This window comes from Osmerus mordax, chromosome 16 (assembly GCF_038355195.1).
Source record: "Osmerus mordax isolate fOsmMor3 chromosome 16, fOsmMor3.pri, whole genome shotgun sequence".
NCBI lineage: Eukaryota > Metazoa > Chordata > Actinopteri > Osmeriformes > Osmeridae > Osmerus > Osmerus mordax.
In genome coordinates this window covers 12837194-12860611 of record NC_090065.1, presented here as the reverse complement: position 1 = coordinate 12860611, position 23418 = coordinate 12837194, and the positions used below count along the sequence as shown (strand labels likewise).

Below are 23418 nucleotides of genomic sequence, written 5' to 3'. Positions count from 1 at the left end.
TGTTACGACAATAAACTAACGTTTAGGCTATACAGTATAGGGAGCAGTCTTGTAGGAATTGAAATAATTATATATTAACAAGGTTTAGCGTTTAACTTCATATTTTATTCATCTTTCGTATGAGTGCATCTGGCGAATGCCTGTCGTTTACTGTACATACTCATCAATGAAGTTCCTTGGAAAGTAATTTTTGACACGGACAGTTGTTATGATATATAATATTTTCAAAATATATATATATAACAGATAAATATATTGTTGAATCAACAGCAGAATCCATGCATTTGAAAATGTCCAGCATAAATATCCATAAAAAGCAGTATAACAAACATTAAATAGTCAGCAATATATGAAAACCATACCACACAACACCATACCAACAAAAAACATAATACAAAAAACAGTGAACAAACTGACATCCTTAGACACAACTAAAAGATTCCATCAAAGATTCCAAGGAAGGCCTCTACTTCTCTGTTGTCTTCTACTTGAGTCCTTTAAATGAAGAATAAATAGAATCGTTATATTTCATAATGTTCAACACATGTAGAATAAATAATGTTTCTAATGATGTGTTTGATCTGTTTTATATGTGTCTCTCTACCTGGTATTTCCAGTCACATTTTTATTGTTAGGGATAATGTCAGTCTTCTTGGAGAAGAAATCAAACCTTCCTCCTGAGGATACTGTTTCTATGTCACTCGGTTTGGAAAACGGCAGAGTTGGTGCATTTACTGTTGTTTCACTGAAGGCTTTCTGTATAAGGTCGGAAATAACAGGTTTTGGTGTTTCTGGTAGGACTAACAAAGACACAGTCTGACATTGTAAGTTGTCACAGTTACCTTGTCATGGTGATTCCAGGGTGCGGATGCCTGGTGGTGTGGTCTGACTGGAGGAGGGGTTAATGACATCTCTGGAATAACAGCTGGCCTGAAACACAAGCATACTACATGTCTTATGCAGACTCACAAGTTATATGTAGTATCAAAAAGATTGTAGTCCTTGTGACTGTGACACATGTCTGTAGCTTGGCCTCACCTTACTGGGGTACTAGTCATAGTGAAGCGTGGTTTCAGTTGTGCTTGAATGGGAGGAAGTGGTGTTGAGTAGCCTGAAGACAAAAACGGTGTTACTATAACTGCATGTAGTGAACAATCAGGCAAAAGGGATGAGAGTCGATTCAGATTCATTTTTACTTCCTTTTACTGTTATAATTCATAACTTGAAAATACCTTTTGACTGAGCATCTACCTATTGACTTGCTGCAGTCCACTGCCAGTGTTTTGGCAGTGCAGGGCATCTCACTAGCATGTACCAAGTTCTCCTCGTCAAAGTCATCCCAGTCATCCCATTCATCTCCCAGGTCAAAGTTCACGTTCGGGGTGTGCAGTGACGAGAAGAAGCTGCTGTCGTTGCCAGAACCAGTGCTGGGACTCTCAGCGTAACCTCTGTTCTCAGTGTGGTCAGCTGGTTCACTCCACACAGGGACACCTGAAGAAAAGAACACACGGTTAGGCCTGGTTGATACATTTCCTATCACATAAGTAAGCTGTTACGATAAAAAGTAGTTGAATGCCATGTTAACATGACATGTATTGTAACCATTCACACACTGTTTAATTAGCCAGGAGTGCTACATAATGCTTTCTGGTTCTGTCAGTGTGTTGTGAGCCGGCAGCCATACTTCGTGACAGGGCAGGGGTTTTGATAGCTGGAACTGCCTCCTTCTCTACTCCCATGGTCTCATAGATATCTTCTAGGTAGTCACCATACTCTGCAGGATTCCGGACATTTCAAAGTGTATTTTTTAACACCAGGAGTGTTTATTTTACTCGTTGAGTGTCTATATACACTACCGGTCAAAGGTTTTAGAACACCCCCATTTTTTCAATTTGTATTGAAATGTAAGCAGTTCAAGTCCAGTGAATAACCTGAAATGGTACAAAGGTAAGCAGTGAACTGCACAAAGTTAAAACAAATTGTTTAGGTTTTTCAATTAACAAATGAAGACAGACCGACATTATAACCTTTTTTACTCTTTTTACTTTAGATAGAAATTGCACCTGGCAACTGGAGGAAACTCTGACAGGAAGAGGTCTGGCAGACCCAAAGCCACAACAGAATCAGAAGACAAGTTTCTGAAAGTCAACAGCATGTGTGATAGGCGCCTCACAGGACAACAGCTTCAAGCACAGCTTAACACTGGTCGAAGTAAGCAAGTCTCAGTTGATGGTTGAAATGCTGCAAAATGCTGTGGTAGCAGTTTTGGTTCAGGGTGCCACTCACTCTGTGGAAGTCGCCAACTCTGGATCCAGCAAAAGAGCCCCCAAACCATCACTTTCAACCATCAACTTGTGCTTGAAGCTGTTGTCCTGTGAGCCGCCTATCACACATGCTGTTGTGTTCTGATTCTGTTGTGGCTTTGGGCCTGCCAGCCCTCTTCCTGTCAGTTTCCTCCAGTTTCCAGGTGCTTTTTGATGGTGTAGGAAACTGTACTCACTGACACCTTGGCTTTCTTGGCTATTTCTATCTAAAGTAAAGACCTACACTTTTAAGGGTTATAATGGTCTGTCTGTCTTCCTTTGTTAATTGAAAACCTAAAAATTTTTTTTTACACCTCTGGCAGTTTACCGCTTACCTTTGTACCATTTCAGGTTATTCACTGGACTTGAACTGCTTAAATGTCAATGAAAATTAAAAAAAAGGGGGTGTTCTAAAACTTTTGACCGGTAGTGTAGGTCCACTCCCTATATAAACACTCCTGTTGTTAAATGAACATTGAAATTTGCTCTGCGGCACAGCGTCCACTTGTGACACCAAATATATGATCTGTTGTGTTTGGTTGTATTTGACTGGCAGCCTTGCGAAATCAGAAGGTGAAACCATATCAATTGCTAAAATCACCATTAACAATGACAAAAATGCATTAATTGTGTGTTAGTAGTTCTGCATTTTTTACCATTGTCAAAGCTTTCCTGATATGCCAGTTCTTGAGTTGTAGCAAACTCCTCTGCTGATTCTACACTCTGAGCACTGTGGTACCTTCAAAACAAATACAGGTAAGCGAATCACTCCTTTTAACTGCAATAATTAATGTAATTTGTCAATTTCATCAAGAAACGGTTTATGGTCAGTGGTTGTATGGAGTCAGAGTTGGTATCCGTACATCTTCAGTTGTGTTTTGCAACAGGAGGAGATTCTTTACCTGCTGACACTAGGTAGGATCGGCTTGGGTTTATATGAGAACCGCTGCATATTCACAGACTCACTGTCATCACACATTCTCATCTAAATATCAGAGAAGGTAAAAAAAAGAATGCTTTTCCCAGTTTTAGTTAACAAGAGTAGTTCACACGAGTGATCAGAATCATAGTAACGCAAAGAGTTCACATTTCCTTGACCTTGAGGCGCTTGACAGGAGTCTCAGCCAGCGCATCGCTCCTATTCTTCAAGTCTCTGAGGTAGGTGGAGAAACTCGACCCAGGGTTCACAGGCCTCTTCATAACCCTGGGCACTCCAACTTTGCCTAGGAAACACAGCCCCGTCCAGAGAATATAGAACAACATCAGAACCATACAATGAGTCAAATATCATGTCACAGGTCTCCATGATTCTGTCAGACCACTGGATGTGGAAATCTGTTTGAGTGGCAGCACTCACAGCAGTCATGGCCACACAGATCCTTGTTTTTGCAGAAGTGGTTGCACTGCCTTTTGCCTGGATCTGGTTCTGAGAGGCCTATGTTAAAGCAAGACACAAATCAAACACACATTTACTGCAGTAAAAAGCCTGGCTATTTTCATGGATCAATGTCAATAATAGTTTCAAGATATAATCCATATCTGTTTTTACATTAACGTAGGGCAACAGACCTACCCTTTTCTGTCTCACATATGGATGTGGCATTCCTCCCCTGTGCAGCCGCCCCAGCCTGTGGAGCTGGGGGCTGGGCTCTGGGCCCTGAGCCCTGGGCTCTCTGATGGCTGGTCAGGGCTCTCTGCATCCCAGGTGGAGGGGGCTCCATAGGTTCAGCTCCGAACCTCTTTGCTCCAGAATAGAAGGCACTGAACTTCTGCTGAATGTCCAGTCCCACTATAAGACAGAGCATGGCATAGCTGAAATAGGGCAATGATGGAAACATGGTAGAATGTTTTATTAGTCTGAAAAAGTATGGGTTGCGGGCGTTGATGTAAAACAGTAAAGACGTTGTGTTGATGTCCAGATTCTATCTTCCCTACCGTATTCTGAGCTGATCAGATTCACACTGATCTCTTCTCCTTTTGAAGCTTTTGCGACCTCTATCTTCTTGGACCAACTGCCAGATTTCAACAGCATGAAGTCTCTGATGAAAGAGAGAGAAGGGGGGGGGGGGTTTATGTGATGTATGTGTGTCTCTGTGGATACATCAGGCCATGAAGGGACACCATGTCTTACGAGAGTTTTTGCAGGAAGACCACGTTGTTGTCACAGTCCCCAATCAGCAGGGTGACATAGTGGTGGTCGGGAGCTGTCCTCTTAGACAGCAGATCCTCACGGTTCTTCAGGTTGACCGTCACCACGATCTCGGCAGTGGCAACGCTGTATCTCGGAAGCTAGGACAGAAAATCATCGAGGAATCTTCTGTCGAATCAAACTAAAACCTACTAAATTTTATAGATTTTCTTTGGATTGTAAATGTAGTGCAAGGAAGTAATGTGACGGAATTTTCACCATGCATTATACCTGCTCCAAACTAGCTTCATACTTGGGGAGACCGATGATGGACTCTCTGATTTGGTTGCCAAATGGAGGATGTCTGTTGACAATCTGGCAATACCAATGTACTTTATCAGTGCTGTGAAACTGCTGTAAATATATCAGTTCAGTCATCCATACTGTAACATATCAGTGGTGAGATCTCACCAGCTCCAGTTCTCTGGCGTTGGTTTGCTCGATCTTGTTGAAGGTGGTGAGGCCAGCATTCACCAGGGCAGTCGAGAGGGTCAATCCTGGAACAAAGATGAAAGTGTACTATTACACAAACTTTAGATTTGAAAATGTATCTTTTAGGTAAAATAAACAACATAAGGTAAAGAAAAACAATATGAGCATTAACACATAAGCATTTACTGCTGATGTTAACACTGAACCTATTTTCTCCAGTTGCTTTGAAACGTAGGGTGAGTTCTCCCACAGCTTAGCCCTGAAACACTTGGCCAGGATCAGGGCGCTGAGAAGAGCAGAGAAGCCGGTCCTGGAGCGCTGGTTTAGGAACTCTGCCAAACCTAGTGAAGGTCAAAACAACAGTAACCATTTGTGACTAAAAAGCCTTATTTGAGCTTGTTCTACTTATTATTAAGTCTCACTGCTATATTTTCATCACACTCAAACAAAAGTAAATACATACATTTGCTGATTCTGACTCCATTTCTGAAGATCTTTGCTGTATCCTGTGTGAGCCCAAACTCCTGGATAGGGATGGAGCTCAGCTGAGCCTGAATCAAGCTGAAGAGAAGAGAGTGACACACAACTGTCAACTAGAACTGGAACTCCCTGCTTGCTTGAATAAGCACTACAATCATCCAAGCTTGACATACCAGTTCACTTTCATTTCGTTGTTTTTGATTTTTCCTTCCATGGAATACCTGTTAAATAAAACATACACTTTTAGTTGTGGAACCCAAATAAAATTAAAATAAAACATTATTCCTGTTGCTCTTGTATAGTACCTACTTCTGACCTGTTCACTCATTCTAGAACATGTTCTACTCTGACCTGATGGTGATCCTGTTCTTGTCCTTGTTTAGAGTATTCAGAGTTCTCTTCTCATTAACTCTCAGCTGCACATCAGAGAACTCTTTGCCCCTTGCCAGCAGTTCAATCTGGGTGAAACACCAGCTTTGATTTGAGTATTCCTGAATGATCATCTCAATTCTCTATGAGTCTTCATCAAGTTTACATATTCATGCCAATAAACGACCTGACTAAAGACAAAAGCGAAGTAATCTAAAGCAATTCCTACCATCTCAGGTAAGGTCTCTGTTCCCGACACTTTGCTGAACTCCTTCATGGTGTCGAAGGCTACACAGTATCTCGCCATCAGCCTGCCTCCCTCTGAGGAGGACAAGAAACATGAGATTCCAAGGTCGCCGACGCATCTAGTCTTGACTGAAATATACAACGAAACTTGAAATGATGGACAATTCAACAAGAATGGCTCACCTGTAGCTTTGATGTTGACGTCTTCATCCATGGTGACCAGGTCTATGGACGCCAGCGAGTTGAGGTTCTTCAAACAGAGCTCTGAGGACGAGTAAAAAGAGAGGCACTCACTTAGTTATTGAGGACTTTTTACAAGAAGTCTGCAGACTTCCAGGGAAAACATTGACAGCCTACCTTGCAATTTGGCTTCAATTCCACATCTGTCCAGATCACTGGAAAACCCTGCAAAAAGAATCATGAGAAGCTGTTTTCTTTGTCTCTCCGTGAGGCATTGTTCGACATGAACTTTGTCTTTTTTCCAAGAAGAAGAAACCAGAGTTTTGAGAAGAGAGGCTGTGTCCTGGTTGCACCCCTTACCGTAGTGTTTGGGGTTCTTCAGGGCTCGGATGTAGAGGAAGGTGGAGCGGATCCAGTCCAGGGCCATATGGACGTCAGAGATGGTGTGGAGGACGATCTCAGCATTCAGGTGCTCCACCAGGTGACCATGCAAGCTAGGTAGGACAACAACATTTGGGATGCCGAGTATTGAAGAGAAATAATAATATATACCGGTATATATAATAATAATAATATGTATGGTCTAAGAGCAAGACCGTGCAAGTTAGTCCATACCTGCTCTCTATGATCTCTGCCCCATTCATGAACTGCATGTACTTGTCTTTGGTTTGGGACTTGGTCATGATCACTGCAGTTGCCGAGGAATCAAACTAGAAACACAGCAAATATTTCAAAACAAAATAGTTGCTGGTGCTGATCCTGTGTAGACTGGCTGCGATGTCACCTTCTTCTGTGTACCTGCGGCCGGCCGGCTCGACCAATCATCTGCAGCATGTCGGCCTCGCTGTACTCCTCGCAGGAGCCCCCGATGTAATGCATGGTAGACTTGACCACCACCAAGTGGGCGGGCAAGTTCACGCCCATAGCAAGTGTGCTGGTGGTGACTGAAACACAACAATCGGTTACCACCATTTTTGCCATTTAGGGATATCTCCCCATCACAAACCTTCCCAAAGAATACACACATCTGGTAATAGATTTTATTTCATATTTTCCCATTCAATTATATTACATACTAAAGACTGGATAACTGTTTTAACACAGACTGTCTGCGCCTGTTTTTATCTTGGTGCTTGTATCTAAATGAGAACAGCTATGACGTGGTGTAGAGGGTGTAATGCTCACACAGTACAGGCAGGTCTCCCATGGTGAAGGCCTCTTCAATGCACTTCCTGTCTGACATATCAACTCCGGCATGGTGGTAACCAACGCCCACCAGCACCAGATCTGGACAGGTTCAACACAGATGGTTCCTAAAAGCCTTCTCGCCTGTGAGGATCCTCCTTGGACATTCACAACATGAATCTCTACCCACCTCTGAGTTTAGAATCTTGGATGGAGTTTGCATACTTTGTCAACCTGAAACAAGATTACCAGCAACTCTGGTTCAGTGTGACTGACAAGAAGTATGAAGTTATGTATGCCTGGCTGGTTCCTGGTTCCTGTATGGTTATTATGGTTAATGTATGCCTGGTTCCTGGTTTAGCCAGATAAACAACACCAGGTACCGAATAACTAGGAATGGTTCACACCTCTGCTTATGCTCGATGCTCATGATGAATCTGGCATCCTTGGCCAGGACAGTGGCCGACTGCTGAACTCCCTTCCTGGTGGAGCAAAACTGTAGGAATACAAGGAAGCAACGTCAACCACAGTCGCACTTACTGAACTGAAATGAATACCTTGCCGTAGTGGAGTAAGAAACCGGGGAGAGAGGGGTTCCCACCACAAGAGAAGGCTTATGGTCTGAGTAGGTCTGAATGATGTTGGCCATCTTGTAGTTGAGCGACAGGTCAAACTTGAACTCTGTCTGGTTGCTGCTGCAGGGAAAGCCCAGCACCACCTTCCTCAGTTTGACCGGCCGGTGGCTCTCGTCCATCTCCAGACAGGTAGCAGGGCCTCCAGAGTCACAGAGCCAGTCAGCTATCTGCACACACACAATTACACAAGACGAACCAAGAAAGCAAAATCAATCCAACATTCCAGCGTGACTGGTGCACTTAACAACCCTTCGTGTTGTTGTCTTCTGGCCATTTACTTACGTCTGCGATGTTGGGAATGGTGGCAGAGACGGCCACGAACCTCATCGAGAGGTCTGCCTGGGGGTTCTCAGAGATCCTGTAGGCGTGGACTGTTTTCATCCTACTCACCACCACCTCCAGTGTGGCTCCACGAGTCTTGTCCTTCACCACATGGACCTGAGAGCAGAATGTATCAAATAAGGATGAATGAAAGATATATCTATAAAACCGATCACATATGAAACTGTCAGTAACACCTTTCCACTTTTCGATCCAGGTGCTTGTGATAAGGCCTTAAGTTATTAAGTCTTGTCAATAACAGGCATGCAAACAGGTCAGGTGTAAAAAAGGAACGATACGGCGAACCCCCGACCCTCTAGGGGGGATGCCCCCGGAAGAAACTAGTATTAACACATCATTACTGTGCAGTTGCCATTTCTAAGGGACCATTAAACAGGCCGAGTGTGGAGCTGACCTCATCAATCAGAAACAGTCGGACCAACTGCAACAGGCAGTTATCCCTCCACTTCCTGGTCATGCTGTCCCATTTTTCCTTGGAAAAATAGCGTCAAATACTTCATATCCATGGCATGTTAAATTACATGCTAACACGGTGCTCAACAATATCACCACAATATTTCCCTCACTGGTGTAGTCATAATGATGTGGGCATCCTGAATCTCAAAGAAGTCATCGATTTCTGTGTCTCCTGTCAACTCCTTGCAGCTAAGCCCCAGAGGTCCAAACTTCTGTTTCCAATCTTCATACCGCTGGCTGCACAAAGCTTTGATGGGGGCCACTGAGAAGTATGTAAGACTGCATTATTAAGCTCTTGTGTCTTGTTATCCATTACCATCACCAAATGACCATTTGTCATTGATTTTCAAGATGGAGACAGAGTGCTTACTGTATACAGCTTTGACATTTCTCCAGGGCTCTGATGTCTCCATCAGTAATCGGGTGATGGCTAGCTCAAACAGCACTGTTTTACCAGAGCCAGTTGGGGCACAAGCCACAAAGTTCTTACTTGTGTAAAGGACCTGTAAACAGTTAGATGTGTGTATTATCATGTATGTATTCTGATAGGAGGAACCAGCAATGCCCATCATTAATTATTCATGCTTACATCATCCAGGGCTTTAGACTGGACATAGTTGAAAAAAGGGAACTCCTTGAAAACAGATCTGAACTTTGCAGCTGTGGTTGTGCTGAGGAAACATTCCAAATACATTTGCTTTTTATGCATCACACAGGTTTAAACATGTATGCTCTCATTCTTTGAAGTAAAGGATACGGATTTCAGACACTGGACGGAGCACTCCAGCCCCAGAACTACCTAACAACAGAGGATAAATTGCAGAAACAAAGTCTTTAATCCATAGGCCTTGACAGGCCAACCCATCAAGGCTTTAAAAACACCATCCAGTGGTCATCTTCCATCATTGCAGTGCCACGTAAAGTATTATTTTCATCAATCCAGCATGCATATAATTTAGACATTAAATAATTTCCATTTGATCACGTTTCTATCAAATCATCATATTTGTCATCATAATGCACAGCAAATTGATGGAAACACAGTGAAAAAAGATATGCCGTCTTTTTAAGGGAGCATTCATGTTTTTTTATTTCCGAATTTCCCTTCTTTACACCTTAATCTATTTGGCATCCATTTAAAAATTCAGACAAGCAATCAGTCTATCTGAACTGCACCTTGAATGTGGAGGGGCTGGGGTGTCATGGGTAGAACATGAGCCTTCTTTGTCCCCTTTTCCTGCATCGGCTGCGGGGGACCTCCCGCTGCAGGCGGGCCCAGACCTGGGAGGGGCCTAGGGACAGCAGCTGACTGGCTCACCGGCTGAAGCTCTGTCGCCATGGCAACCTGGTGGTGAAGGAAAGTTTGTGTTCTGGGCCTTGGCTGGCTTCTGTGGTCGCTGCTCACGTCTGTTTCTTCGCTGTTCGATACCTGCCCGCTTGGGGGTTTGAACAAACTGTCATCATACAGGGAGAGATAGAAAATGTTGATAATTAATTCTATAATCAAATATTGATTATATTTTTCTCTTCAAAAAAATCTGTACATGATTAACTTTCTTTATAAGCAGGCTACAGTCAAGACACTCATAATTGGTCCACTTACCTTCTCCTTAGAGGGGGGAAACTTCTCATCTCCAGCACATGACAGGAATCCTGTGGGGTTTCACTGCTACCTCTGTAACTCTTAGCTTCGACCTCCCAGGGGCTATACCTGTCTTCCTCCCCAGGCTCTTTGCCATCATCAATGTTTGGAAAATGTGTATTTCTGATGGTGAATTTGTCACTGCCTTCTACTCTTTTCAGTGGTGGGAGAAATTTCTTAGACTTCTGAGAGAAACCTGTGTTAGAGGTGAAAGGAGAGTGTGTGTGTAGTGATTTATGAAACAGAATCTAATTGATCCTATTGCTGGGACCGATTGTGCTGAGACACACCTCATGCTGCTTGAACTTACTGTATGGTAAACTCTCTGCCTCTCTCTGAATGTCCTGAGTCGATGGAATCTGGGAGTTGGAGGGAGGGGGTTCCAACTGCCAATGCCTTACCTCTTGACAAAGTGGCTTTCTAAAGACAATTGGAAAGTGACAGGTTGAATAGATATTATATCTCTATTATATGTCAAGTTCATACCACTATATTAGTTCCTGAATGCCAAGTCAAGATCCTGTGGGGACTAATGTGGGAAGCTGTCCCAACCCCGGAGACCACTATTCCTCCAAGAGCTGCCAAGTCTCAGATATGTTCCTAGTTTTATACTCACACTTTGTGCACAACTGGCCCTTCAAAGAAAAGGCTTTCTAAGGACAGGCTGCAGTCTTCAGGGTCCAACATCTCCTTAGGTCAAATATGTTATGGTCATGTAATCCATATGAGGAGAGAGGGAGGAATCTAAATATCCATGTGAATTGTTGCCTTGATATAATTTGATAGTCAAACTATTGTTGGTATGCCTGGTTGGATATCATTCGTGCACTCTATTCTGTTCATATAACTAACTAATTAACAGTACTGCTTAAACTGATAGTGGTGCCACACGTAATCAGTGAGTCATTAGTTCTTGTACAAAATGTGCTAGTACAGACGGTTGTGCTAGCCACTAGCTTGCTAGCACTCATTGTCAAGTATCAACTAAATGCAGTCCTTTAGCACACTTATACGCCCTATTGATGGCTTACTATCTGGCAGTTATTGTACTTACTTCTGTACATGGATTAGCGTTTCTAAATTCCCTTTCAAAAAAGTAACTGGTTAGCTAGATAGAACAGCCACGGACAGGCAAACTGGTATTTTAAGTATTGAGGCAGTGGGCACGAGACTACTGATCTTTGACCGCGCATCTGTCCTATATGGCCACATGTAGTAGCCTATGTTAAACACGTATTTTGCTGATGGAAGTTCATGTATTAAACTATAATCATTTTAAAACCACGAGGCTTTTGGGTACTGACCGCTCTTTAGTATTTGACCTCTTTATCTACCTAGGCCTACCTTTATCTACCTAGGCCGATACATTACTGGTGATGCTGTCAGGTGGGCTGGTCGAACGTCCAGTAGGCCTAGGCCACTTACTAAACCAGAGACAAAATAACAAGATAAGGGAACATAAGGTGTAAATTATCAGTGGATGTCTGATATCCATTTTATAATCTATGGAAATAAACGTTAGATTTTAGTTCATTCTTTCATTCAACTGTAACATTCATCTGACATGAATTAGCTTCCGGTATGCCATTTGTAAAATATTTTTGCAACCACAGAACTCATTTGTATTTTATTGATTGATTTGAGAGAGAGAAATATAAGGTTGTAGGCTACTTGAGCTACCCAATGGAAAGTAATAATTAAAGTAACATATTCATTATAGATTGTTTTGCTTGATCCTCTTATATGCACCCAAAAAATAAATAATGAAATCTGGATTAGGCTATATTCAAACGTTACAATTTAACAATTCTTTGTCACTGGCACTGATCTTGCAATTATATGTTTGTGGACAATGGTGGTTTACCAGAGTGAAAACGGAAAATGTCAATACCATTATTGGGCGCGCCATTTTAATCCACCATTATTACGAGTTTTATCAACAATTGTGATTTATTATTAACCCAAATCTAATGCCTTCTAACTAAATAGATTGTAATTAACTCGGGATATTTCATACCACCTAGTTGGATAAAACGATATTTTTCTTTGGGGGGCAAAGTTTTACTAGGGCATCAATAAATGCGACATCAGTTGCTGCTCATGTAATAAAAGACAACATTGTACCAAACAGTTTGGAGACTGTGGAATTTTTATAGTAAGGGAGGTTTGTAAATCTAAACGTTTAATTGGAATTTGGCAGTATTGTTGTTCGTGTACCCTCTCTTATCAATGGTTTAGTCCGCACAGACCACTGAGGAAAATGGCGACTGTGCAATGGATGGAAGACGAAAGTGAGAAATAATTTAATGTAGCGGTTAAAGTGCACATTGACTGTATTTACATCGTACAGAGGTGATGTTGACTATATTCTTCTACAATGTAGTCATGTATATTTATTGCCGAGGCATAGCTGATGTTTTTATGGTATTGGTTTTAGTATTGAACATAAAAAGACTATCGTTAGCTAGCCATCTACTGCAAGCATCTAACAACACATCATCATGATTACCGAGAAAAAGCTAGCCAGCTTCGCCTTCAGCTAGCTGGAGCACCTTTGCTTACTTGGGCTCTACAAAAACCCTTACTAGCTTGCCGTTCTTTTGAACGCAGAGGTTGGGATTCCATGAATTGTACCAAGTGGGTCAATTTAGCTAGACACAGTTCTGAAAGTTTCTACCTTGCCAGAATGTATTGCCGAGCTGCTCATCAATAGCTATTTACAGTAATTATTGGCCAATTTTACGATTGCAAATGCGTTATTTTGATGAGGGCTGCCATCAATGTCATATATTAGCTATCTTACGTGATTGACAGTGTCTGCGTGACATATGATAAAGGCTATTAGCTACTATCACAATCGGTGTCTAGCTGTATTACCATACAGACTTATGTGTATGCCTGAAATGATGTCCCATTTGTGTGTAGAAAGGATTGTTTGGCAATCATGACACTTGTTGTGTTATTGATTGCCTAGTTGATCTGATGACTAGTTATCAAACAAACTTGAAATGTAATTAGCATCTTGGTAGATGTCAGGATGGTGGATGACTACCGCCTGTCATGTTAATGCTATTCCTCAAATGTATTCAGATGTCATTTAACTACTAGGTAGTGTAATAGTAGCTTTGGCATTGTACAGGCGGTGGCTATTATTGGTCAATCAGGAGTTAGGTTGATGTAAGGTAGCCTGAATAGTAGCTTCTTCGTTTTTAAAGTGTTGTCTTGGCTTTGTATGAGACTATATTTTGCTCAAATTGCCTACACCTCTTAGTTGTTTGATCTCAGAATGATTTTCATAATTGTGGAAACAAGACCATGCTATGTAATGTTTTATTTTCTCACAATATCTATTTGTAGTTTATTTATTCTTCTCCAGCACTATGAATAAGCATCCTAATAGTAGGCTATAACGTCATTCTCATGGTTCCATCTGTTCTTTTCTAGAGCCCATTCAGAGTCATGTCTGATCTTACTGGTATGGATGAGGAAGACAAAGATGCAGATCCTGTTATGAATACCTTGGATCTCCTTCAAGAACCATTAAGAAGCCAGATGTCCTTGTTTAAGAGCAATGCCTGTAGATTGTCAATGGAGCAAAATCCCATTGCTTACATGAACACCTTTGACAGGCACCAGTCTTCAGTGACACAGAATAGCAGTGTTCTTGATGTTCTCTCAAACACAGATATGTTGTCTGGAGGCCCTATGGTAAATGGACCTTCTTCACACCAAGCTTTGCAGTCAGTGGACCTCCAAAGCTTGTCAACCGAAAAGGATGAGGAAAAGAGTATCACTCAGTTGAAAACTGTGCAGAACATTGACACTACAGGAATATGGGGTTTTGATGTGGAATCATCAGAGAGCTCATTAGACAATTATGATAGTGCCAATGACCTTAGCTGGGACCCTCAGCGCGAATTCATGCAGTTCCTGTGGGAAAACCATGATGATTCCCCTGCGGAGGATGAGCCAGAACTAGTCACTCCCCCTGCCAGCCAAAGAAGGAGGAAACGCAAAATGGACATGGTGGTGATGGTAGATCCTTCAGAGGATCTTTACCCTAATTTGAGCCTGAAGTCAACAGAGGTCATATCAGATGAAGATAGTCAAGCAGACCCAGTACCCATCAACAAATTACGAAAATTAAGGAAACGTTCAAAACCACAATCACCCACAGGGAAGAAAGCACAGCATCCCAATGGAACTGCTGAGTCTGTCCAACTTAAGTACAGTGTCCCAGTCAGAAATCTCCATGAAAAAAGCAGGCTTGTCTCGCCGAAGAGGAATCCATCAACAGACTCTTGTTCAGAGGAGGAGCCACTGTTTTTCCCATGTACAAAATGCACCATTCATTTCAAAGAGAAAAGTCACTTACAGCGGCATATGAGATGTCACCCAGATCCACCCAGTCAGATCAGCATGCCAAAGCCTTTTATTTGCAAAGAGTGTGGACAGTCTTTTCGCAATAGCAACACACTTTTGCGGCATATGACCATACATGAGGAGAGAAGAGAGAGGCTAATAGAGGAGATTAAGGGGATGAATGACTTGAAGGATGAAGGTAAAAACGCTAGGTTACAGTGCCCTCAGTGCAACTTTGGGACCAATTGTGCAAATACTTTTGTACAGCACGCAAAGACTCATGAGAAAGACAAGTGGTACTATGACTGTGAGAAGTGTAACTTCTTGGCTGCATCTATGTTTGAACTCGAGAGACATATGAGCAAAGAGCATAGCGTTTGCAAAGATCAGGAGGAGACAGAGAAGCACAGTATATTTATGCCATGCAATGACGAAACACCTATTTCTTTCTCCTGTACCATTTGTTCCTACAGCACCACAAGTAAGAACATCTTCAAAAATCACATAGGGCTTCGTCATCATCAGTCATATGCAGAATATGAAGCTTTGCAGAATACCGAAACAATTGCAGAATCAACTTCTAAGCAGCATTCACTAAGTTGTAAAGCCCCTTTAGTAGATTCATGCTCTTCGGCATTAACATCTAAATTCTGTAGAGAAAATTCGCCTTGTGAACCTAATGATATTTCAGATTTATTCAAAAAGGACAAAATTGTAAATAGAGTACGAAAAGACGTCAAATCTCAGATAACCGAGTCAAAACTTGACAAATCAATAAATATTCTCTTGTCTCGTCAAAAAAGACGCGATGAAACTCTGCAAGAGGAAAAACCCGATGTCACCACCGAACTTTCTGTGTTCCAAGATGTTAATGGTGACATTAATGATGGTGATTTCAAAGGGGTATTGGCAGTACCTTCTGAAAATTCCAATTGTTCTTCAAATGGACACAAACGTTTTTCATTTTCCAAGCTGGACAAAAGGGTATCAAATTCTGGCTATGATGCCAATAAACACAACAGTAAGGATGTTTCTAGACAGGTCTTTGAACAAAAGGTTGGAAAGAAGTACCCTTCCAAAAGAAAAATGTCCACCCCTTATCGCAATGCTGTTGACCAAGAGTCCTGCTTTATCATATCCAGATATATGCCAAGTCCAAAGAGGCAAAACATGGTGGAAGACATGGAGGACAGCGATGAAAAGGAAGCTTTGCCGTTAAGTGACTCCAAATTATATACCAGTTCCCAACTTCTTGACAAAACTGAAATTAAGCAAGAGACCTCAGACATTGGTAGTACTTTCAGCAGAAGAATGTCAGTAAGGGGGACATCTGAGGGCTCATTGGACAAAGTTTTGATCTTGAAAACTGGGAGCAATTGTCAACAAAAGCCCGTTGTCAAAGAAGAACGCATAGAAACACAGGTGTTCGAACAGACCTTTGAGTCCAGCTCAGTGCAATATAATAACTTCACTGATGCTGATTTGTCTACCTTAGACATGGAGCGAAAGACCTGCCCTTACTGTCCTGCAGTTTTTGAGTCAGGTGTGGGATTATCCAATCATGTAAGAGGACATCTGCACAGGGTTGGACTGAGTTACAATGCACGTCATGTGGTACCACCAGAACAAGTGGCTTCTCAAGACAAGAGGCCTCGAATTCGGCGCAGGATGGCAGCAATCAGGCGATTAAAAAAGGGTACAGCAATTTTACCATCTGTCTTTCTTTAGGTTAAACTCACATTTGTCAATGCTTTGCTGGAATGCTTTGTAAAGTTAAAATAATATTCTGTCATTCTTTGTTTTAGCATTTAGGTTGGAATCTTCTGGGTCTGTAAGCTCTCATTCCTGTCCATTATGTGGAGACTCTTTTGACAACAAGACTGGACAGTCTAACCACATACGAGGCCATCTGAAACGCCTTGGTAAATCCATCTCAACCAAGAACAAGTCCCCCCTATGTTTGCTTCGGGAACTGATGCGCGACAAGAAGGAGTTCCAGAGGGCACTCCAGATTGTAGGCAGGAAGCGTAAGCCCTCACAAGGCCTCAAGGCCATTGCAAAGCAGGCTGGTGTGGACTGTCTGTCATCTCCATCTGTTGGAATTTCAAAACGTAATCCCATTCAGAACCTCTACAATGATGCCAAATCGGTGCTGCCCACTTTTTCATTATTGCCAGAAGCATCTTCAAAGAAGCAGGTAGAGACTAAGTTGGAAGTTAAAGGTTCTCTCTCGAGTGCCTTGATAGGAATTTTGAAGAAGAGGAAGTGTCAAGACGACAAGTTGAGGACTTCTCAAACATCAAGAAATGCTTTTGCAGGTCCTTCCACAAGCGCACACAGTACAGGATCACGAGCTACCACAACACTGCCAAACTCAACATCTGGTAAGACATATTATTGGACAGTGCAACCATGACTGGCTTCTGCTAAATGTGTACATCTGTATGTCTACATGATTAACCACTGATGAGATTTGGTCTTTTAATTGACAGAGAAAGGGGAATTTAACAGAAAGGTGTGTGTCCATTGCAATGCAACCTTTCACAGTGGAGTTAGCTTGTCCAATCACTTGCGGGCATATGCAAAAAGGAAAAGGACTGCATTACTTGAAGGAACAAGTAAGTGTCTTTTCATCAGTATTGGAAGGAAATCCTAGTTAATGGATTTCTCTGCAATGCCATGGAGCTGCAATATAAAACTACAGAGGGTACAATTTCTGGGGAAATTGTAGGGTGTGCTTGCTTGCATCGGTTGCAGATGGGTCCGTTTATTAACTGTAATTTCTACAACTGATATTTCTGTATATTTTATATAAAAATGCCTACTTATTATTTATGAAAATTGCATAGATTTAAAACCATAGCCTACATTTGTTGCTGCTCATGTACAATTCAAAATACAAAAAGTGAAGTGTAGCATGTCCCTGTACTTACTGTATGTCGCTCTGGATACGGGCGTCTGCTAAATGACTAAATGTAAATGTAGAATTAACCTAACTATATGACTTAAACGTCACCTTAAGTTTTTCCCTTGTACAGTAGTGATATTAATTCATTAAGAACAACCTTTGAAACAAGCTATTCTAAGTAACAACGTTGTCGTAGTTATGCGTCGTTGCTAACGTGTGCTGACGTTGTGACATTGCGCTTGCACTGATTCCCTTTGGCGAAAAAAGGCACTTTTCCCCACAAAAACTTAATTTAAACTTAAACTGTGCAACGGAACTTAAATACAAACACAAGCAACGCAATCGCAAACAAGAAAAACCTTTTGACACTGGCCTTGTCTATGTAGCGCAAATATTGAGGGATCCTTATGGGTGGGAAAAGAATAAAAAGAATAATATATATGTGAGAGAACAAAGGTTGTGCCCTTGCCGAAGGCAGAGCACACCCAATTATAAATCTCTCAATTATTGATCTCTGTGATTTCAGCATTTGACTGTAAACAAAGGAGGCAAAGGTCTAGGCCAGGTTCCAAGAAGAAGATATCTCCTGTGCCACACACACCTGAGGAGATGTATAGACTCACATGCAGGTATTGCGGTCTCTTTTTATATAAGCTGGATATACTCTTGGCATTGAATGTTTCTGCAAACTGTTATATGAGTGTTGGGAAGTGCTTGTGATAAAGATTACACTGTTTAATAAGCATCGTACTGATCGGTCTGAAAAAGGACCTGAGGCTTGTTCCTTGCGGATAATGTACAATACATATAAAAATATATATTAAAGAAGAAGAAGCCAAATGTTGCGATGTCCATTTAGTGTACATTACCATGTCTCAACCTATTGTAACTTATGATTATTTTGTGGACAAATTATGACATCCATTATTAATTTTTTTGAACATAATACATTGTAGACTTACTGCTCAAATTTCTGTTGTCATACAGGTTCTGTGACCTAGTCTTCCAGGGTCCCTTGTCGGTCCAGGAGGACTGGATAAAGCATCTCCAGAGGCACATCATGAACACTAGTGTTCCACACACTGGTGCTAGCATGGTGGAGGTCACCTCCTTGCCCAAGGACCCCCCCTCTCCTACCACTGACCAACAGAACCTCCCACTGACCACCCACACTGCCTCCTAAGCCATTGGGACCTTTTAAACTTACTCACTAAATTGTATGTGCGTGTATGTACCTTGGATGTTATTTCATCAGTTTTTACATTTTATAATTGAGCCCTACAGACAAGGAACCATACATGCGCACTTTCATTCTCTTTATTAGCTATAACACTCGAGGTCAAATCAGACATGAAATGTACAGTACATTGTCAACAATGATAAGTATAATTTACATTGACTTTAAATAAAGAATTGTCTTTCCACCAAATGTGTTTCAAAAAAGCACACATAGTAAGGATTCAACATCGGGTCGGTAAAATGTGATATACCAATCCTTTTACAAATGCATTTTAATTTTGGGACATTGTTACACACTTGCATCTTTTGAATATAATTTGAAGTGGGCAGACTATTATAACATGTTAATGCAGTAACGTAGTGTAAAACCCATTTTTGACAAAGACAACTTTTACCTCAAATTTCTCATGAGTCTTTGTTCATTTGGTCTAGCCTGGGAGAATTCATTCCCTTGTTTAAATATTCACATTTTTACTATACATAGAAACTAAATGTGACTAATACAATCTTGTTTGTATTTTGAAATGTGTTCGAACTATGACCATTTGTGGTTTCTTGGATAGGGGATCCCTACAAAAAAAAAAAAGACTAATCTACCTGAAAGTTGACAATACTGTATACAGCCAAGCTGGAAGGTTATGACGAGAACAAAAAGAGCAACAGATATATGCCAGGTTACGATGGAAATAGTTTGTTGCAATAACCGTTATCTGCATTATTTCAACTATACAGTTTGTGTTCAGTCAACTTTTGCTCACTATGCAGTCATAACATTGATGACTGTGGCCCTTCATCAAGAACTGTCATCTATATTTAATGTTTTTGACTGTTCAAAAAATTATGTTGTGTTAAATAATTTATGTTTAAATGTATATCATACAAATATGATGCTGAAAACATTTTTGTGACGTTCTGAATGATAAAACAAAGCTTATGGCTCATTGATTTACTGTTTCATCTGTTAACCCTTAAACCGGAGCTATATTATAAATGGATAAAAGTAATAACATTTGTTATTCAAGACAATAGTCAATATGACAAGGTACTTGAGATAACAATTTCAAATTTAACTCTCACAAAGCACAGAAAACTGCACATCACATTGACATCTGAAATGTTGTCCATTTTGTCCGTTTCCAGAATCTTTTTGATAATCAGCTGTAAGAGGGTTCATGTTTGTTTCCTCATATGGATCTTGTTCACTCCCACTATTCAAACGGATCTTGACCCTGTTTCAAACATTTACATTTAGTCAACAAAACTTGTTACATCAGAGTGTGTGTAATATGTAGAAGGAATTCATTAACCTACCTCAAGGAATTTAGCATACTGATGTGTCAGTTGTTTCATCATGGTTTTAGCCTTAGTGAGGCAATCATCTTTCTGCTTCACTTTAAACACCTTAAGTGGAAAACAAAGTTTGCAGATAGTATCATGATGTATACTTAATAACTACATGTCTTCACAAGATCAGAATTCAAACCAAAACACAATCCAAGACCATAAATACATGTTGTAATCCATTTCAGCAAAGACTGAATTAATTCTTGACCAATATTACGATTCTGTGGTACGCTACTACGGTGGGAGCATCCAAAGTGTCTCTCCTACCGTTTTGTTCCTCAAATGTTCCTGAGAGTTGATGTGATTTTGTAAGGAGGACACAGACATGGATATGTAAACTTTACATGGTCCACAGTGGAGCATCTCCACTTTTCTTATGTGGTCTTTCTTAAATAATGCTGAGGACACAAGAATGTAATATGTAAGAAACCAACTCCATTCTCAGATAATGACCCAGATGATTACATGGACACAAAATGAATAAATAGGGGCATACAGGCATCTCTCAAACATGTTTTACAGGAAATATTTATTCACAAAAAAGAAAAGAAATACAGTACCATCCAAAGTGCCAGCATCCATCACTTGATCACCTTTCCGGACTTTGTGCAGCATGGACTCCTATATTGGGAAGATAGGCAACATCAAAACTGGTACTTTCAATACCTTATAGTGGAGAGAACTAGCTGACTTGTTTTCCGTACCTGTAAAAACGCAATGGCCATGTCATCATACTTGTTCTGCAACTGGATATGCTCAAGGGTCTCCCAGTGACTCCTGCACTCTAAATGCTCCTCAAGGGATTTAGCTTCAGAAAGATCAACCTCACACAGATCACAGGAAAAGGGACTGCTGAAACAGAAACAAGAAGAAGAGACCTGTTCAGTCGGTGCAATTGCCTATAACCAGTTGTCTATAGTAAATGATGACAGATTTGGATTTGAGATAACAGTGTTGTGACCTCTCAATCTCTTCAGAGGGGCCTCTACTCCTCTTTCTTGAGACTTTTAAAGGAGTGTTGCTCTGGTCCCCACCTAAAAATGAAACAGGCATACATTTAGAAATGTTACATACCAACTCCCTTTTCTGTGCAGAATGTTCAAATGTATTTACCCAAGTATTACTTATAAACAAAGCACCAGGACCTGAGAGGACTTTGAAGGTACATCTTGTTTATCTGTCCAAATATGTTTGATCGTGGATATGGTTGACATTTTACCTGTAGCACCAAATCCTGATTGATGCTGATAGTCAACCTCTAATCTGGGTGGAGGATCAGTGGCTCTCTGTGGGTAAAACCATCACAGGTTAAATAGGGCACATAGCTAATTGCTTTACCAACCTGGTCATAGGGGTTTATAATTCCAGCAGTAACTGAGGTTTCAGGTTGAACGCTTTATAGACAACAGGATTGCTATCATCATAGCTATGTCCCTTTGGCAATCTTCATTAAGTACAACTTTACTGTACTGAAACGATCATATTACTCAAGCAGAATATTCGTAAGTATTGCTCCGAAACAGAATAGTATCTGCAGGGGAGGCATCAACTAGTACCTTCCTCTCACCTCGATGTCAGGGATGACAGCAGAGGAGGTTTCTACCCCGTTCACTCCTCGTCCCCCATAAACATTCTGGGGGAAAAGTGGGGCCCCTGGCGTGGCCCTTGGCTGGGTTGAGGGGCCATGGCCATGGCTTGACTGGTCTGATCTGGAGCCAGTCCTCGAGTATGTGGAGTCCCAAAGAAAGTTTTCATGACGTCCTCTGCTTAACGGAGTGCCTTCATAGCCATGTCTGTAATGACCTCGCTTACTGATATTTCGATGTTCCTCATTACCCTCCGATTCAGATTCTGAAGAGCCAGGTTCATATGGGTTGTAAAGCTCACCCCTGGGGAAATGATAAGGGCATCAAAGAGTGTATGCAACCCACTCTCTAGTGTACTCTTATCACTTTATACACAATGAGCTCCTTTAAAACGAATAAAAACAAAGACTATGTGTTACCAAATGTTGTGTAGAACTAGATAAGTACACAACATACAGGTAAGTTCCATACCTTTCAGGGCTGTTATTGTTCTGGGAGTTAAACGACGATGGGTTAAAGGTTGGGTGTCTTGTGGAATGAATATAAGCAGAGCTTGTAGCTGTTCTATTGAATCAAGAAAAGGAAGAGAAGCATATCCGTGTTCTTTGACAATTGTTAATTATATAAATAACTGGACAATTATAGTTGGCGTAGCCAACTGGCTAGTGTGTTTGAGGGACATGCCTACTGTTCCTCTGCGGTATACAAAGCTTGCTAGTCCTACAATTATTTGTTGTTGTTTAATGGTCTCAAATGATCTAGCTCGTTAGCACAAGACTGATTGTCAACAACAGACCCAAATAAAAGTACTCTAGCAAGCTAGAACATTATTCATACGTGTAGCACTAGCTAACCACTGTATAAGAAGATAAGCTTTTGTACACTGTACACACATACAACCAGCTAGCTTTCTTTAGTACCTTTCAGGGGCATACCGATCGGATGAATCGACCCCCTTCGGTGGCCCATAAAAGGAGTCGTGATTTCGGCGAATCATTGTAATTCACAGTTAGAGTTGAATAGACTAAATGTACATTCTGAAGTTAGGCCTACTTAAGTGAAGTAAGCTTCCAACCCTGCTTAGGAACTACTAGATCAAATGACAACAGTACATTATCAAGATTGAGCTCCAGTGCACTGTCAAGGCAGCCTTAATAAGGATCTAATTTCCGGTATTTTTTTGGTTTAAAACATTTCAAAATAAATGTCACGAGACTAAATCGATGCATGCATGGATACATTTACTAAAGCCTCAACTGATATTGACTGGTGTTGAAAAACTTTGAAAAACTCGCTTTTGTGTACCCTAAATGTGGTGTAAATGATCTTACAAATATACAGTGCCAGTGGGGTTCAAAAGTCTGAAAGCCAAACATTCTGTGACATCAAAAGAAGCTCTTTGAAAATAATGCTTGGATAACATGGGTCATCTGATTTTTCCATGCATGCTGTCATTGATGCATAAAAGGGGGATACCAAATACAAAAATGTTCTGAAATATTTTCATATTTTCAAAGATTC

At 41.1% G+C, this 23418-nt stretch overlaps 3 protein-coding genes across 4 annotated transcripts; 1 reads left to right on the top strand and 2 right to left on the bottom strand.

Moving 5' to 3' along the window:
• Positions 1–242: 242 nt before the first annotated feature.
• Positions 243–11145, bottom strand: hfm1 (helicase for meiosis 1). The gene is made up of 39 exons (XM_067253117.1): positions 11075–11145; positions 10769–10878; positions 10420–10654; positions 9993–10270; positions 9574–9615; positions 9406–9476; positions 9187–9319; positions 8927–9078; positions 8755–8832; positions 8301–8456; positions 7985–8185; positions 7791–7879; positions 7574–7617; positions 7384–7485; positions 6997–7142; positions 6814–6908; positions 6559–6692; positions 6376–6423; positions 6202–6282; positions 6002–6093; positions 5755–5861; positions 5577–5624; positions 5387–5484; positions 5130–5264; positions 4903–4988; positions 4723–4806; positions 4435–4592; positions 4239–4342; positions 3877–4092; positions 3661–3738; positions 3402–3526; positions 3206–3288; positions 2960–3042; positions 1685–1774; positions 1252–1533; positions 1039–1111; positions 843–930; positions 605–756; positions 243–495 (listed from the first exon to the last, which is right to left on the bottom strand). Exons 1-39 carry the CDS (start codon positions 11143–11145, stop codon positions 432–434), a joined length of 4512 nt encoding a protein of 1503 aa, XP_067109218.1. The 3' UTR covers positions 243–431.
• A 2772-nt stretch (positions 11146–13917) lies between these two features.
• znf644a (zinc finger protein 644a) lies at positions 13918–19038 on the top strand. Its single transcript, XM_067252737.1, has 5 exons — positions 13918–16516; positions 16626–17204; positions 17313–17438; positions 18255–18357; positions 18716–19038. Exons 1-5 carry the CDS (start codon positions 13918–13920, stop codon positions 18909–18911), a joined length of 3603 nt encoding a protein of 1200 aa, XP_067108838.1. The 3' UTR covers positions 18912–19038.
• Positions 19038–22997, bottom strand: znf326 (zinc finger protein 326). 2 transcript variants are annotated; one of them, XM_067252745.1, is made up of 10 exons: positions 22818–22997; positions 22369–22461; positions 21879–22200; positions 21531–21597; positions 21273–21345; positions 21016–21163; positions 20872–20932; positions 20579–20709; positions 20279–20368; positions 19038–20196 (listed from the first exon to the last, which is right to left on the bottom strand). In XM_067252745.1, the coding sequence occupies exons 1-10, from the start codon at positions 22892–22894 to the stop codon at positions 20176–20178; spliced, it is 1083 nt and encodes a 360-aa protein (XP_067108846.1). In that variant the 5' UTR covers positions 22895–22997; the 3' UTR covers positions 19038–20175. The 2 variants fall into 2 exon arrangements, with proteins under 2 accessions (XP_067108846.1, XP_067108847.1); XM_067252746.1 differs by having other exon boundaries at positions 21016–21160.
• Positions 22998–23418: the final 421 nt, after the last annotated feature.

What these genes read in the sequence shown, in the direction of transcription:
- hfm1 (XM_067253117.1), bottom strand. Translation starts at nt 11,145, where the DNA reads ATGTTGGACCCTGAAGACTGCAGCCTGTCCTTAGAAAGCCTTTTCTTT. An exon ending in GTCGAGCCGGCCGGCCGCAG is followed by an intron (nt 6,909 to 6,996) that starts GTACACAGAAGA and finishes CTGTGTTTCTAG; the next exon opens with TTTGATTCCTCGGCAACTGC. An exon ending in GAAGAACCCCAAACACTACG is followed by an intron (nt 6,424 to 6,558) that starts GTAAGGGGTGCA and finishes TTCTTTTTGCAG; the next exon opens with GGTTTTCCAGTGATCTGGAC.
- znf644a (XM_067252737.1), top strand. Translation starts at nt 13,918, where the DNA reads ATGTCTGATCTTACTGGTATGGATGAGGAAGACAAAGATGCAGATCCT. An exon ending in AATCAGGCGATTAAAAAAGG is followed by an intron (nt 16,517 to 16,625) that starts GTACAGCAATTT and finishes TCTTTGTTTTAG; the next exon opens with CATTTAGGTTGGAATCTTCT. An exon ending in ATGTATAGACTCACATGCAG is followed by an intron (nt 18,358 to 18,715) that starts GTATTGCGGTCT and finishes GTTGTCATACAG; the next exon opens with GTTCTGTGACCTAGTCTTCC.
- znf326 (XM_067252745.1), bottom strand. Translation starts at nt 22,894, where the DNA reads ATGATTCGCCGAAATCACGACTCCTTTTATGGGCCACCGAAGGGGGTC. An exon ending in ATCAGGATTTGGTGCTACAG is followed by an intron (nt 21,346 to 21,530) that starts GTAAAATGTCAA and finishes TTTCATTTTTAG; the next exon opens with GTGGGGACCAGAGCAACACT. An exon ending in GGATGCTGGCACTTTGGATG is followed by an intron (nt 20,710 to 20,871) that starts GTACTGTATTTC and finishes TTGTGTCCTCAG; the next exon opens with CATTATTTAAGAAAGACCAC.